At 43.8% G+C, this 17172-nt stretch overlaps 1 protein-coding gene across 6 annotated transcripts in view; it reads right to left on the bottom strand.

Moving 5' to 3' along the window:
* USP47 (ubiquitin specific peptidase 47) overlaps nucleotides 1-17172 on the bottom strand; it is a 124007-nt gene that overhangs the window by 63140 nt on the left and 43695 nt on the right. For all 6 annotated transcript variants that reach the window (XM_078783529.1, XM_078783530.1, XM_068124835.2 and 3 more), the window contains 6 exons: nucleotides 14155-14268; nucleotides 4285-4429; nucleotides 3200-3296; nucleotides 2635-2783; nucleotides 454-533; nucleotides 82-231 (listed from right to left, as the gene is read on the bottom strand). In XM_078783529.1, coding sequence (XP_078639655.1) covers nucleotides 82-231; nucleotides 454-533; nucleotides 2635-2783; nucleotides 3200-3296; nucleotides 4285-4429; nucleotides 14155-14268 — 735 coding nt within the window. The remainder of the gene's footprint in view (nucleotides 1-81; nucleotides 232-453; nucleotides 534-2634; nucleotides 2784-3199; nucleotides 3297-4284; nucleotides 4430-14154; nucleotides 14269-17172) is intronic.

Genomic DNA, 17172 nt, shown 5'->3' with positions numbered 1-17172 from the left:
AAGTGCACAGGCCATTGTGTAGTTATACTATTTATAAATGTAGTAGTAATGGCTTGCACACATTGTGAGAGCAACACCTACCACACTGCAGTAGGCTTGATTGGAGCCGAAGGGCCGAATTGCCAGTGGGATGTCCAAGTAAGTGTCAAGGCGAGAACTTTCGTAACCACAGTCTAGACACCGAACATAGTCCTTCAGCTTGCCTTGGTACAACTGATTGATGAGGTCAGCCTGGAACAAAGCAACATGCCACACCAATGAAAGGCTCAGCTTTCATAACGGCCATAGACAAGGCGGTTCAATACCACGTCCATCAGATGCTAGTTCTTCCACACTGAAATAAGTGGCCCATTTGCACGAGTAAAATGCAAGATTATGGATGGCGAAGTTGTGGAACAGGTTTTAAAGATTGAATGGCCTTGTAGAAACCGAAAGAGAAATGCTCATTCAGACCTGTTCAGTATTCTTCCATTTCTGCTCCAGTGCATCAAACATAACGCGGCAAAGCTCTTGGACGTCGTGCTGTTGCCAGGCTGTGCAGACAAAGTGAAACAAAGGAATCACTCACTGGTCCAATCAACACAAGACATTCAATGCTAGAACCCGACTGCATTAGCTGCATGCAGAAAAAAATCGATTGAAGTAAAATCCCACAAATAAATATAACGCAATTCAATATGCAATCGACACTGGAAAAAGGGTTCACTGATGACTAATAATAATAATAAACACACATTTATAATGACGATGACACAGAGATGCAAACAAAAAAGTACTAAGACTCAAGGGACACTTTTAAATTGATAATGCATAACAAACCGTTGTGCGTGGCAATTGTGTAATGGACACCCAAACATCTTGATATGCAATTGTACATGTTGCAATTCCCCTTGTCAAAATCATAACCTAGACCTCAGTACAAATAACTGCCACTAGTTTTTGCAGAAAAATTAAAAGTTAAAAGTGGGATAATTTCGCATTCCACACAATGTGCATTCCTCAATTCATTCAAATGTTGTGGTTAAGCTCATAAATGTTGCTCCGATACATTCCACAGACGCTGCCATCAAACCTGACGAATAAGTAACTGAAGGTGTAACTCCACAAAACCAGTTTCCACAGTTTATAGCATCATGACACGTGTTTGTTGCACGTCATACATTGACCACACTGATAAGAGGCCTTTGTGCATTCTGTGGTATTCCATGGATTCACAGCTTGACAGACAAGCTGAAATGAGCCTCACAGGATATCTCAACATCGAGTTCCATTTCATATTTTCCCTAAATGTCTGCTCCACCAAGCAATCTGTTAGAGTTCTATTCCCTTGAGGTTGCACACATCGACACACTGGTGACAATGAACCACTCACTGTACAGCATTGGTATTTGCTGAAAGGATCGTGACCAACACAGGATACCTACACACCACATCCACCCTGTTTCATATGCATTATACGGTTCATAAGATCTCCAAGTTATAGCCAGGGAAAAATATACCAAAATCTGAATACAAATTCCGACCCGGTTGAAGTGTGTGAAAAAGTCAGAACCGCTCACTGCTAAAAGCAGCGTCAACTGCTATGCTACGAACCACAGCAACAGGAAGCCTAAATGGTCTTTAAAACCCCCTTTGCTTTAAGGAAAAGCCAACCGTTTCCCACTTCTCCCAATAGGAAGGAAATCAGACGAGTTTCGAGATGATTAGTCATCATCAGCATGAAATGGATACCTTGCCTCCCCCCCCCCCCCCCCCCCCACCTCCACACTGCCAAAGAGTTGTAAATCTTCCAAATACAGTTGAGGATGGTCAATTGTCATTCCAAATTGATACAACTTCGATAATTTCTTCCGGTGGGACATGATGCACGAGATCCAAGCAAAGATAAATAATATTTGTCTAAATCACACACTATTATGCATATCAGAATGGCGTGATAATTTCTCACATCAAGTGCGATGTCCCATGACTTTTGGTGAAGACGCACAAAAACACATGCACGTATCACAAAATAGACTGGTATAGTCTCGTAAAAGGACGTACTCAATTCTAGACAATACAGGGCTGCAGATATTGTGCAACTTTTATGGTCACTTGTGAGAATTCGATAAGGTGTCAATAGAGTCCGATTCTTCCAGGGCTTTTGCAGTCAATCGGCCTGTATTGTAGTCCAAAAATATGTGATGGTTATAGTTCACATTTTGGACAATCTGCATACCTTTGGGTTTTGAAATACACGTGTTGTAAAGCCGCATTTTTAACGAAGTTTTCTATATCTGCATGAAGATATTTTATAAATGCACGTCACCAAATTGTCCATCAAAACTTCAGGCAAAACTGTGCAAAAAAGGAACACAGTCTTATTTTTAAGAGTAAGGATTGTCTTCAATGGTTACGCCATGGTAGCACAATGTTCAAAGGTGACAAATTAAAATGAAACCGATTAACACTAAACAGCCTTTAGTTTTGTCCATTAAAATCCACCCAGTTGCATGAAGATAATGCACCCCCAAGTGATCCGGTCCACATACACAATGAAGATGCAAAATTATTTTGATTATCTTGGTCTCATCTTGGTGCTTGACTGGGCGACGCGTTGACCTGTGGGCAAACAAATTAAGCAGCCAATCCCACCTTCGCTGCTGTCCCAGCCAAAGCTTCGTGTTAAGTCAGTCGTCTCCACTGCACGCTTCCAGCTGGTCTGTAGTTGCACAAATAGTCGCTGAAGCTGGTAAGGAATAGACTTGCAGCCACCCTCTTCTTCCGTCCCATCAAACTCCCATCTGGTAAGAGGTAAAATTGCAGAGAAAGATTGGGGAGTGGTCATAAAAGCACATTTATTGTGTAAAAATCATGATGAACACAATGACTAAACTCTTGTTGTACCTGCAGCTTGCAGTGGAGTTCACATTCTGGTGACTTTATAACAGCTTAATAACAAAAGACTTTATAAGATAAAGAAATTTAGGCCTATTATTCATGGACTTAACACTCAGCATTTACTGCTACCATTAGACCTCTTGGTGGTGACACATTATCCCTATAATTAGTAAATCAAAGCTCAGAACAATTATGGATGCGTGAAAGTCAGGCTCAGTTTCATTCACAAAAATGCAAATAACCAAATCGAAATAAAACAAAACACTTGACAACACACATACAGGTTGTAAAAGGGAAATGGTAAATAACATATACATACTTGTAGAGTGCATTGCGAAATTCTGGAGTCATATAGAGAGTCTGCAGTAAGCTATTAAGATAGCAGGTCATGGCTTGGTTCACAAGACCCACGTAACCTGCGAGGATGGGGAAAAAGTAGAAAAAATGTGTAATAAAAAAAAGAAAAGCAAAAATATGCCCAGCGTACCTCTCAATTTCACTTGCAGTAATTTTTCTTTTGGAGAAAAGCAGAAATCCTACCATCTACTTTCTCAACAACTGTCTCAAAAAGGTTTAGCCATTCAAACCTTTGGGTCTCACTCTCAGTCATGATCTCTCTTGGGCAAGCCACATTTAAAAGTTGGGCTCCAAAACCAGATGCCGACTGGGCATCCTCCTTCGGGCAAAGTCCTTCCTTGGCACACCTGGACTTCTATCCACCTACAAGGCTTTCATCCGCAGCTTAATGGATTACTGCTCTCCCATCAGGGCTGGCTCCCCTGCCTCACATTTTGCTCAGGTCGACGCCATGGAACGCAAGGCTTTTAGGATCATTGGAATCTCTCGTGATGAAGCCGAGTCTATTGGCTTATCACTTCACCACCCATCGACAGCCCCCAGGTATCTGCCGGACATACATGGTCGGCCAGCAACCCCCTCATCGTGAACCTGCCTAAATCCAGAACGACTGCTCACCTCCACTCATTTATTCCTCTTTTTCTTGCTTGTGGAACCACCTTCCACACTCTCTTCGATCCAATTCTTCTCCTCCAAGTCTTCAAGACAGCAGTTTACCACCATTTCACGTCATCCCTCATCCAAAGCCATGATCTTTTCTACACCTGTTAAACAACCCCCTCCCCTGCCCCCCCCCCATCTCCAACCCTCCCAAAATTTTGCTCAAGCATCCATCTTGTCCACCCCATGCCTTCTCTCCTACCCCACATCGTTACCTGCATCCCTTGTTTGTCCGTCTCCGTCTACCTTCTCCCTCCGCCCTGCTATTGGCGTTTCTTCTGTCTTCTGTTGTTCCCTTTGTTATGTTGTGTCCTGATATATTCTGTGTTCTACCTCTTCCACGAGCCTAAACCTTGCATTAAAAATGAGGATGAAGAAGGAGCTCACCGGTATCTGACTTCCCCAGGATGGAGTAGCCAACAGCAGAGGATTCATACCCAGCAGCACTGGCCCCCTCTGGTGCATGTGAACTACCGGACTTCACCATGTTACCCTCCTCTTGCCTGGTGACTACAGCCAATCTGGATGTGTCCTGCACACATACAATGTTGCTGCAAGATCATAAAATAGTCGGAGCAATGTTTTGCATTATCCATGTACTCAAGCTCGCAGAACAAAAAAAAGGTTAAAGTAATGGAAAAAAAAGAAAATTTAATCACATTCCTTTGATCACAACCGGGTCAAAGCAGGAGAAAAATGGATTTGGGGATCGTTTGGAGTTCCAAACATCAGTGATTGCTTAATTGGTAAACAAAATTTGTGTTGGAATGAAGCGGAATACAACAACAACAACATGCATTTTAAAGGCCATTTTCCCTGCTAGAGCGGGGGTTAGCCTTGCGGTCCCCATGACAATCTTCTCCATTTTGCCCTATTTTCTGCATCTCTCCTTGTTAACCCCCTTGCCCGCATTTCTTCTTCCACCATCTTTAGCCAAGTCTTTCTCGGTCTTCCCTGTCCTCTGCTTCCTTCTACATTCATTTCCACCACTCTTCTCAACCAGTCACTTTCATCCTTCCTCAACACATGACCAAACCATCTCAACCTGTTCCTCTTCACAGCATCAATCACAGGCTCTATTCGCATCATCTTTCGCAATTCATCATTTGTCTTCCTCTCTCTCAACGATACTCCGCACATCCGTCGAACCATTCGCATTTCCACCCTTTCCAACCTTCGTTGCTGCTCTACGTTCATTACCCATGTCTCACTCCCATAAATCATAACACTTCTCACACATGCAGCATACACCTTTCCCTTCAGCTTTAACGACACTCCCCTCATCATCAGCACGCCACTCAGTTCCCGAAACTTCTTCCATGCACATCTCACTCGAGCAACCGTTGCCGAGTCTGATCCACCTTCTCCATTCAGCATGTCTCTGAGGTAGCAAAATGTTTTCACACCTTCCAGCTTCATGCCGTCTCCAAGATCCAACTCAACATTTCCTCCATCTGCAGCACCCTCTGTGCACACCTTACATTTGAATGTAGCTGCCACACTGGTTAATGACCCTCTCAGACCACTACATTTTGATGAACCCACTCAGCGCACATTGTACATTGAATGGAGTTCACTCCGACACCCTTCCTACACACAGCACAGGGCCACTTCCCAGTTCTTTCCACCTCACCACATGCTTTACCACTTGCCATCACCTTCGTCTTTCCGATATTCACCTTCAGACCTTTTGTCTCCAGACATTCCTTCCACGTGTTCATCTTTTCCTTCAGTCCATCCATACTTTCCGCAATCAACACCAGATCATCTGCATACAACAACTCCCACGGTAAACCCTCCTTTACGTTCTGAGCCAGCACCTCCATCACAGCTACAAATAGTAGTGGATTTAGTACCGACCCCTGATGCACTCCCACCTTCACCTCAAACTCAAACTCACCACTGTTCCCGTCCTTCGTCCTTACAGCTGTGCGCGCTCTTTTGTACATTGCCATCACTACTCTGATCAACCATTCCTCCACTCCTAACTTCCTCAATGTGAGGCAAGTGGTACAGACAAGCTGAAATGACACGTGTCATCCACGTGTCGACAATTAAAGATCGACGTCCTGAAGCTACGTCCGCGTCTTATTTAATCTAACGATTATTTATTCAATACAAATGAGACGCCCTGCTCGTACTTTGGAGTTTCTACTATTTCTTACAGTTATATATATATATATATATATATATATATATATATATATATATATATATATATATATATATATATATATATATATATATACATAATTATATACATATATACATACATACATACATACATATATATATATATATATATATCCCATATCCCCCATCTCTGTCAATACTTTGCGTGGTACCCTATCGAATGCTTTCTCCAGATCAACAAACCCAAGAAACAACTTCTTCCTCTTCTCCATGTACTTCTCCTGCAAGCGGAATGAACAATGGATTATTGGAATGAAGCGAGCAAGATGCTATTTCATTTAAGGTGGCAAACAAATCTCGTTCTGGACCTCAACATTTAACAGCGGACATGGTGGTGGCAGCATCTTGCAATGGGGATGCTTTTCAGTTGCAGGGACTGGGAGACTTGTAAGGATAGAGGGAACAATGAATGGAGCCAAATGCAGGCAAATCCTTGAGGAGAACCTGCTTCACAGTGCAAAAGACCGTAGACTGCGGCAAAGATTTACGTTCCAACAGGACAATGACCCCAACCATACAACCAAAGCAACACTGGAATGACTCAAGAACAAGACTGTGAAAGTCCTTGAGTGGCTTGAATTCTTTGACAATATGTGTAAAAACTTGAAGATTGCTGTTCACCGACAATCCCCAAATCCAGATGTGCAAAGCTGATGCAGACAAACCCAAAGACTTGAAGCTGTAATTGCTGCCAAAGGCACTTCTACAAAGTATTGACTCAAGGGGCTGAATACTTAGGTAAATTAGATATTTTTGTATTTCATTGTTAATTTGTAAAAATTTCTGAAGGAAAAAAAAATAAATCCATGTTGACATTATGGTGTATTATGTGTAGATCAGTAAAAAAAAATCTCTATTTAATCCTTTTCAAATTCAGGCTGCAACACAACAAAATGTGAAAAATTCAACGGCACTGCATGTAATGGATGTGCTTTGAATGGTCATGTTTCTCTTTTTGAGCTTTCAAGTAAATAGATCATTACTTTTCCAACGGATACCATTTGTATTATTCTATGACAGCAGAAACCCTTTTGAATGAAACGTGATGGAGAAACTCGCTCGGCTCCTTTTATACTCGTATATAGATAATAAGATGAAAGGACATTGTTGTATTGTAATGTGAGCATTGCTGTGGCCAGTTGTACCTGTCAACACAGCTTAACTTTAGTCTCGGTATCTTCCATCCAATCAATTCACATGCACTTAATTTACAACTTTTCCACAAGCCACAATCATGTTTAACAAAAAAAAATCATTTAAACAAATTGCATACTTATCCGAGTGATTCAGAACAGGTAAATTTTTGCCCAAATTACCAAGCCGGATCCGTACTAAGTTTTTGCTAACTAGTCCCAGCACTTGTTTTACCATGAGCCTTAATCACTGTATAGTTAAAGAAAACGAGCAAAATAAACAAAGAAACACCCCTCGGTTTCAATCTGAAAGCATGTCCAGTTTAGAAAAGAATCATTTTGAATATTAAAAATGATTATCCAAAAGAAAAGAAACGTGTGACATGGCATTTCCAAGAATTTGCATGGAGTTACATATGGTATTGCTTATTAGAAACCAAAGCGTACCCTAGAGGTGGAACTTTAAAAAATAATCACACCTGTCTGAAACAAAGTTGATTGAGCAAAAGTAAATACTGATTGAAGCATTGTGAGTGAAAGCAAATTTTAAGGGTCATACCCTATATGGACTAGTTCAGAATCCTATGATGGACACTGCAATAGAGAGAATCGACATGTTTTTGGTGAAAGGAAGAGATGGCCAGCCACTTGGTGATTGGCTGAGAAAATCCTTATAGTTTGACACAGATTTATTGTACGAAAGTTGAAAGTCAGTGAAGGAATGACTTTAAAGAGGCGACGATATCTGAATCACTGCTTTTTGTTGGTGTTCAAGTTATAAGTTGAAATTGGGTTAATGGTGTGGCCACCAATAACAGTATGGATCAGAGAATGCATATTGCATATATGTGATGAAAAGGATTAAAAGACAGAAGCAATACCTTTGCCATAAATTCAGGGCAATACCTTAGGCAATACCTTTGCCCTGTTTTCCGCTTCCGGTCTTGCCGGCAAGGTTTCGTTTATTCGCAGCTGTCCACGCTCTCCATCGAAATCGAAGTTAAGTAATTGTTCCCATTTGTATTTTCGTTATAACTGCATTTATTTTATGGTGTGTGTACGTATAATGTGTGTCCGGAGGAAGATTCTCAGTGTAAATCTTTCATACCTGTATAGAAAATCGTGTTAATTCGTGTCGTGTCTTTTGAGGCCTTGTACACTTGTACAGTGTCCAACCTTGAGGCTTTGTTTTTCTCTCAACGGTCCGTCGTTTGTGCTCCAATAACTTTTGTTCTCTGTTTTTCCCAGTCTTTTCACCCCATAGCCTACTTCCTTGTTTAAAATCTCAACTAAAAAAAAACCAAAAAAACTAAAAAACATTTCCTTCTCTGTTCTTATTCATTGATCTTATTCGTTTATTCGTTCGTTCGTTCTTCGACCATGTGTTTCTCCCCCACTTCCCCAGATAGTTTTCACTGTTAAACTTTAAAATGTTTAAACCTTCCCCTCAAGTTCTGTATTCTGTCATATATTACAACACCTATTTTTTCTTCTTCTTTAAAAGGTTGCTTTCGACTTGCTCATCAAATCTATTCATCCCCAAAAAAAATTCCATCTCTTACAGTGCCTCTTTTCTACATTCCCTAAACTCTCCTGCACTCCATCCTCCCTCCAGCGTCCTTAAACGTATTTTTGACTCGAAGGTCACAAGTAACTCATTTTGCAATAAATGTTTGTTTCCCATTAATCGTACACTTTCTAAAATCCAATCTCACGCCTCCCCTCCAAATCTTCCCCATCACCCCTCCCCTCCAAATCTTCCCCATCACACATCCCTTTCAAATCTTCCCCCTTGCCCCTCCCCTCCAAATCCTCCCCATCACCCATCCCTTTCAAATCTCCCCCCTTGCCGCTTCCCTCCTAAACACCCCCCACACCCTTCCCCACCAAGACTCCCCCTCGCCCCTCCCCTCCTAGACTCCCCCCTCACCTCCAAATCTCCCCCATATCCCATCCCTTTCAAATCCCTCCCCTTGTCCCTTCCTTCCTAAACTCCCCCCTAACCCCTCCCCTCATAAACTCCCCCATCGCCCCTCCCCTTCAAATCTCCCCACCCTCATTTCTTCTCCATTTCCCCCCTCTCACCCCTCCTTCTCAAAGCGTCCTCCCCGCTTCTTCCCCCTTCCAACTCTCACCTCCATCTCCCCCAACCTTCTGCCTCACTCTTCCCCTCCTCAAATAACACCTCATTGTGCCTCACCCAATCACCATCAAACCTTTTGTCAGCCCCATCCTTCCCTTTCTCCGAGCTATTCTGAAATCTCTGACACACCTTCAACAGCTCTCCCTACCTCTTCCACCTCTTCCACATCTTACCCGACCCCACCTCCCCACTGTTCTGTATCCGATGCTCCCCATTCCTCTTCATTAACGGTATGGACCTCAAACATCCGGGGCCTTCGTTCAAACTTAACTGATCTCTCCATACAGGTTGCTTCTGACCAACCAGACGTGATCTGCTTCACAGAAACTTTCCTCCTTCATGATGTCTCCGATTCCTTAGTATCTCTCCCGGGTTACTCCCTCCTCCGGTATGACAGACCTGAGCCTCGTCCTGGAGGTGGGGTTGCTATCTTTATCAAAAACTCTCTTCCTCACTCGCCCTGCACTGCACTCTCTCCACCTCACCCCCAGGAATACCTCTGGCTACGGCTTCCCCTTCGCTCCCACCTCTTGTTCATATGTGTGTTGTACCGTCCACCAAACAGTGATGACTCCATCTACATCTCGCTGTCTGATAATATGGACCAACTTCTATCTACTCATCCCAACTCTCTCTTCCTCATATGTGTTGATTTCAATTGTCACCATGCCAGTTGGCTGGGTGTGGGTACCTCTCTCACCAGCCATGACTCCTCAGCAAAGGACTTCTGCGACTCACTGGGACTGACACAATCTGTCAATTTCCCGACCCGGATCTCAGTCAACGGAGCATCTTCTCTTCTGGACTTGGTTATGACTAACTTCCCTGAAAATGTCTGCTGCTCTTCTTCTGCTCCAATCGGCTCATCTGATCATGTGCTTGTTAAAGTGGACATCTCTCTTACCATTCTCAGGGAGCCTGTTCAGCGTCGACGAGTCTGGCATTTCACTCAGGCCAACTGGCACGGTCTTCAAGCAGCCATCAACCATCAGGACTGGTCTCCCATCTCTACCACCTCTGACATCAACTCATCCTGGGAATTCTTCCAAAGTAAATTGCTCTCTCTCATGCACAGATTTATCCCATCTCGTCTTCAGTTGTCATACCCTTCCTCCCGTCCACGGTACACGGAATCTTGTGGTGAGGCTGTTGCCCAGAAACAACTTGCCTTCGTCTCCTGGAAAGCAAATCCAACGGAAGGAAATCTCATTTCCTTTCACAAAGCCCAAAACAACTGTGTGTCCACCCTCAGGAGAGCCAGGAAACAATATCTCTCCGTTCTCAAGACCGAACTCTCTTATCTGTCTCCCTCTTCCAAATCCTGGTGGCGTCTGGTCGAATCCGTTTCTGGTGTTTGTTCCCCCTCCATCCCCTCCCTTACCTCAAATGGCGAAACAGCTGACTCCGCACGTGAAAAAGCTGAATGCCTCAACTCTGTGTTTGCCTCTAAATCTTGTGTCCCAAACCCATCCCTCTCTGTACCCACCGTACCCAGTCGTACCCAGCTGCTCCTGGACTCCGTGTCCTTTCCTCCTGACAAGGTGGAAAAGTTTCTGTCAACCCTCGACTCTGATTCTGCAACTGGACCTGACGGCATCAGCCCACGGGTCCTAAAATCCGGTTCTTCCGCTCTTTCACTCCCTCTCTCTGTTCTCTTCACCCTCTCTTTTGCTCAAGATCAACTGCCATCTGCTTGGAAATCAGCCAACATCACCGCTTTACACAAAAAAGGTGCAAAAACAGATCCTAGCAACTACAGACCAATCAGCCTTCTCCCAATTATCAGCAAAGTCATGGAATCCATCATTGCTTCCGATATGAAATCTTTCCTCTTCTCCAATGGCTTGATCTCTGATCATCAATTTGGTTTCAGACCAGGTCACTCGACTCTGGACATGCTGCTTCTGCTGTCTCAACAATGGATGGAGGTCCTCAATGCCAAACAGGAAATTAGAGCCGTCTCCCTCGACATATCACGTGCCTTCGATACGGTCTGGCACCCCGCTCTGCTCACCAAACTCTCCTCCTTTGGTATCCATGGAAATCTCCACGCATGGCTGGCGGACTTCCTCTCTAGTCGGTCAACGTGTGGCCCTGAATGGGTTTCTCTCATCTCCTCTTCCTGTTCAGGCTGGAGTTCCCCAAGGCAGTGTTCTGGGCCCTGTGCTTTTTCTGGTCTACATCAATGATCTCTCTGGCTCTCTTGAAAATCCTCTCTATCTCTTTGCTGATGACTCCACTCTCTGCCGCTCCATTCCTCATCCCTCAGATCGGCAGTCTGCAGCCTCCTCAATCTCTGCAGACCTGGACAAAATCACAGACTGGGCAAACAAGTGGAACATGTCTTTCAATCCTGACAAATCTCAGTCTTACGATGTCTCTCCGAAAAGACCGACTGGACAACCCTCCCATCTACTTTCTGAATAATCCTCTCCAAGAAGTTATGTCACTCAAGCTTTTGGGTCTCACTATCTGCCATGATCTTTCCTGGGAAAACCACATTTCCAAGCTGGCCTCCAAAGCCAGTCGCCGACTGGGCATCCTCCGTCGTGCGAAGTCCTTCCTTGGCACACCTGAGCTCCTCACCACATACAAGGCTTTCATCCGCAGCTCAATGGAGTACTGCTCTCCCCTCTGGGCTGGTGCTCCTGCCTCACACCTAGCCCGTCTTCACGCTGTTTAAACCAAAGCGTTCAGAATCATTGGAATCTCCCGCGATGACGCTATCTCCGAGGGCCTTTCACTTACTCACCGCAGGCAGGTTGGTGGTCTTTCCGTCTTCTACCGACTCCTCTCCGGCCTAGCCCCCCCAGCCCTGTCTGCGCTCTGTCCCCCAAATATTCCTACAGGTCGCACAAGATCTGCCTGCAACCCTTTTATGGTTAAACTGTCAAAATCAAGACTCTCTGCTCACCTTCACTCCTTCATTCCTCTTTTCTCCCACCTCTGGAACAAACTCCCTCACTCTTTTCAATCCCACTCCTCCCTCCAAGTCTTCAAAACAGCTGTTCACCACCATCTCTTATCTTCCCCAATCCAAAACCTTGATCTTTTCTACCCCCGCTAATTTCACCCCAAATCCACTTTTTTGAAATACCAACTGCTTTCCTAGAAGTCCTTGATGTCCTTGCGTTTTATACCTATCCTGCCCCCCCCCAAGCCCTCTCCCTCCCACACATCTCCCGATGTCCCTGCTCTCAAATGTTGTGTTTGTGTGCTTCCTCCCCTTCTCTCCCCATCTTGTCTGCCGCTCCCCTTTTATATACTTTGTTTGCTTGTTTGTTTGATTTGTTTGTTTGATAAATGTTAGCTCTTTCACGAGCCTCGATTCTGTATACAAAAAAAAAAAAAACAATTCAAAATGCAACCAATTCAACTTTCTCCAGGACATGTATTGTTAGTACTCATGAAAGACTTCAGGTAAAGGCTAGGTTTATGTTAAGCATCATACGCCATGATTTATGTCATCACGTATTATGTCATCATGATTTATATCACACAGGGCATGGGATTCACAGGCTGACATAAAAGTGTTAAAACAAAACAGCCATTATGTAGATGCAGCAAAGTCAGTTTCTAACAACACGAGGTTGGTGCGGTACTGAAAAGGAGCAAGTCTTTTGAGGAGTATTGGCGACCACAATTTCAGCCATTGTGATAAAACAAGATGTCATTTGTGGTGGCTCCCAGGAGTGCAAGTGTGCAATGAAGGACCGCAGAGGTTGTACCCTATGCTGTCGGCCTGCCTTGGCGAGGCGATTTCTTGTGTCTGATATGTGTGAGGCCACTTGTAAATCAATAATGATGCAGGTCCATCCCACAAACCTGTCAACTTGGATTCCACCCTTCTCTTTATGATTATAATGCCGTCTACTCCGCCTCTCCCTAGTTGCTTTGGTCCAGTTAGACCAGCAGGGAGCTGGCGGAACGAGTTCACCACCATGAGTGGATTTCAGAAGCACTCAAGTAAATAATAAATGAGTGCAACGACAAAGGATAAACGAGACAATTCAGGCTAATTTGGGCACATTTTCATAATCGAAGTACTGTACTTTAAAAAAAAAAAAAAAAAAAAAAAGCTTCCAAAAAGGTACAAAAACCCTACACAATAGAGCTTTTTAAATACTGTACATTGATAAGAAAGGCTCACAAAAGAAGAGAACGACAGGAAGCAATGGATTAACAGAAACTGGCACAAAAGTAAAAGGGTGGACAAATGCATGTATAAATGGATACATAAAAAGGAGATTAATTGTGAGCACATGGTCCCAGCAGGTTTAGTAAAGCTCAGTAGTGGAAATGGAAGAGATCTTGAGGTGGCAGTGGGGTTGAGACAAAAATCCTGTGCAGGGCTTAGCTCAAGATAACAGATTCAGGCAGACAGTGCCACAGGCGATAAGAGAGGTATGAAAGAATGGGCGTGAGCATATAGTTTAGACTTTAGAAGGGTAAGACGGAAAGTTTATTTTTTTTTTGTAGAATGTATGTGACTTCGAAGAACAGGGGCAGAGGTCAAAGGGCAGGAGTAGTGAAACCACAATAGAACAAATATAAAAACTGCAAGGGCAGTCATTTCTATTTTCATAGTGTACATGCATTCTGTATTGAATCTGTTTCGATTACAATAAAGAGCTTATGTTTTTAATTTTCTTCGATAAAACCGAGTTTGTTGCATTTGTGCATCTCCAAGATGATATTTCATCAATTTATTTTACTCAACCAACTCAAACGTTTATCAAATACCTTTACAAAAATCCTATTTCACACTGTGAAAAGACATCTACTTACCGGTGCTGACTGTGGTTGCTCGCCTTCCTTGTCTGCAATGACGAGATAATTTTTCTGTTCAGCCTGAAAACCAGCCTCCATCAATGGCTGGTCTGATTTCCAGTCAAGCGGCTCCTGCAGATACAATGTGGAAGAAGCACACACCACTCAAAAAAGAAAACTTCACAAGGTCATTATTTATTTATTTTTCCCTCTCAAACACAAGCGGCAGCACCACAATCGACAGAAAACATTAGTGGTGGCACCATTTACAATCAGCAGTACCACCACAACCCACAACCAACATTAGTGGTAGTACCACCACAATCAACAGCAAAAATTAGTGGCAGAACCATAATTGACAGCCAACCTTAGCGGCGGCACAACATCAATCACCACAAATTTTGTACTGCACTTGCATTGTCCATTTAAAATGTAGTTACCATGGTGATTACTTATTTTCTGAAAGATCATTTGCAAACGTTCCTTGCACTGCTTTCATGTTTGAGAAAATTTATGACCAAATGTGACGATCGATACATTAATCTTAAATGTATTGTCACGTGTGGACCTAAAGTGATTGTTCAGTGAAAAGCGAATCAAAATGGAGTTAGCTTTTGGAATGGAATATGTGGAGAGGAGGGGGGGGGGGTGGAATGTGGAGTTGTTTTGGGGGTGGTGGGGTGATCGGGGTGTGGGGGGAATCTGGAGAGGTTGGTGAGGGGAAGGGCAAGGGGCCATGGGGGTAGAAAGTGGAGTGGGGGAGATGACGACCCTGAGTTTGGGGGTGAGGTTTGGAAGGGGTGGGGTTGTGAAGCGTGGGGGTGTTTGGGGGTGGGGGAAAGGCAAAGTGGAAACCATTCTGAAGGAATGGTCACACTTGATGCCAATTGAGAACCCCCGTGTGTCAGGTGGTGTAGCCGGTGAATCAGAACACAAACACGGGCACACAGGCACACACACAGGCACACACACAGGCACACACACAGGCACACACACGCGCACGCACACACACGCGCACGCACACACACGCGCACACACACACACACACACACACACACACACACACCTGGGTAATAAGAGTCGTCACAGCATGTATCACATCAGTCAGCCAGCCCTCATATATGGAGAATACAGTGCAGAGAAAAAGAGGGAAATTCTACCATTATTGCTTACGTGATAAATACATGTTAGTGTTTTAACCAACAGGGTTTCAGAACCCCCCTCACCCCTCACTTCCCCCTTCCCTTCTCCTCTCTCTCCCCCTCTCCCAACAACTCTCCTCTTCACTCCCACACCTCCCCCTCTCCTATCCTCCCCTCCCCAATCCTCCCTCCCCTCTCCTCCACCCTTTCTTCCCCCACTCCCATCCTACCCTTCTCTCCCCCTCTCTCACTCTCTCCATCCCCTCTCAATCCCTCTCCCTCACCTTCCTCTCCCTTCCCTCCTGCTCACCTTCCCACTCCCCACATCTTCCATCCCCTCCTCTCCTCTCCTCTCCTCTCCCTCTATTCATATTCCCAGCACAAAGCGACCCTGCGTTACCCAGCAACACCAGGTACTTTTGCTAGTTCAAAATAAATCTCTCATAACTGAAAAATCGGTTATGTAAACAAATTTCAGGTAACCCATTTGGATTTGTGCAACCCATTTCTCACAAAGAAAAAGAGAAAAGAGAGAATAACTAATGAATAAATGAATTCCTGTTCTTATTACTCCAAACTAGGCAATTGTATTTTTTGTTAAAACTGAAAAGTAAATCTGATACTTTTTAACGATTCGAGGTCACACATTATGCTGGCTAGGACAATAAATGTATGAAAATCGTTTGTGGATAGAATATTGACAGAAGTTTCTTTAGTCATGAAAAAGTATCAAAGATATGCAACTAGTGTTGCAACTAAGTTTTGCAAGTCTGTAATCATCATCGTAATTGATGGAAAAACGTTCACTAAAACCCATTTCTTAAATGTTTTCCAAAAATATGATAACGATTTTCCCAACAACATGACTGCCAAGACCTGTCACACAAATGAGTATGGCCTTGCATCAAACAGCTCCACACAACATTCCATGTATAATTTGCAAGCCCATAACAACAGTTTACCTAAAGAAACGGTTTTCAGTTGCTGTGTTCATTGGAAACAACAACACCAACAACAACGGAACATTGATCAAAAAATCTGTACTGGTTCTGTATATTTTTATTACAATATTTACCATCAATTTCTTGACATGACAATTTGAGGTACGAGACATTTTTTTCTCATCTGGTCACCAATACAGAATTGAATTTTGACCACTTTTTTTGCAAAAATGGCAAAGGGTTTCATGATATGACAAATGACAAGGGTGGGGAGGGAGGAATGGTGCACAGGCAGAAGGAAATTCAAGTAATTCAGAAGAAATTCAGAAATTCAGAAGGAAAATCGTTGTGCAGGGGAAATCTTCTTTTTTTTTTTAGCGAGATGGGGGATTAAGCTACCGTCAAGGAAGTAGAACTACAATATTTGGGAAGAAAGAAGCAAAAATAAGAATATGGAGAGAAAAAGGACATAATTTTCACAGTGGTTATATGAGGAGTGACTGACTGCCTGTATCACACGGTTCGGTGCTAAAGTTGTGCCTCTGAGGTCTCCGTGGTTCTGCAGTGACCGACCCTCTGATGGCCTTGGTGCCAACGAGGTGCAACCTCCCTCCCCTGCCAGCTTTGACTGTGTGCCCCTTTTAGTGAATATGGAGTGATGTCTGGGTTTGACTTTTCGGGCCGTTCCTGCTGTGGCCAGGAGGCTTCTGGTAGGGGGTTTGATCGGCAGGGTTTTGAGCAAGGATTGTGATGGAAAAATGCCTAAAGTCTTGGGAGTCGTGAGTAGTGCCAGATGATTGGCTGTGCATTTTGCCCTCATGCCCGTCCGTGCCCTCCTTGGGCTGCCAGCTAGATGGGAACTGTCCTAAATTTCCACAGATTCAGCTCATGGCTGCACTTCTGGCTCTGGGTTGAATGCTTTTCCTTGGGTTTGACAACGATGTTTTAGGCCT

The sequence above is a fragment of the Myxine glutinosa genome, chromosome 8 (assembly GCF_964187855.1).
Source record: "Myxine glutinosa chromosome 8, kmMyxGlut1.1, whole genome shotgun sequence".
Taxonomy (NCBI): domain Eukaryota; kingdom Metazoa; phylum Chordata; class Myxini; order Myxiniformes; family Myxinidae; genus Myxine; species Myxine glutinosa.
This window is presented reverse-complemented; position numbering and strand designations above follow the sequence as displayed.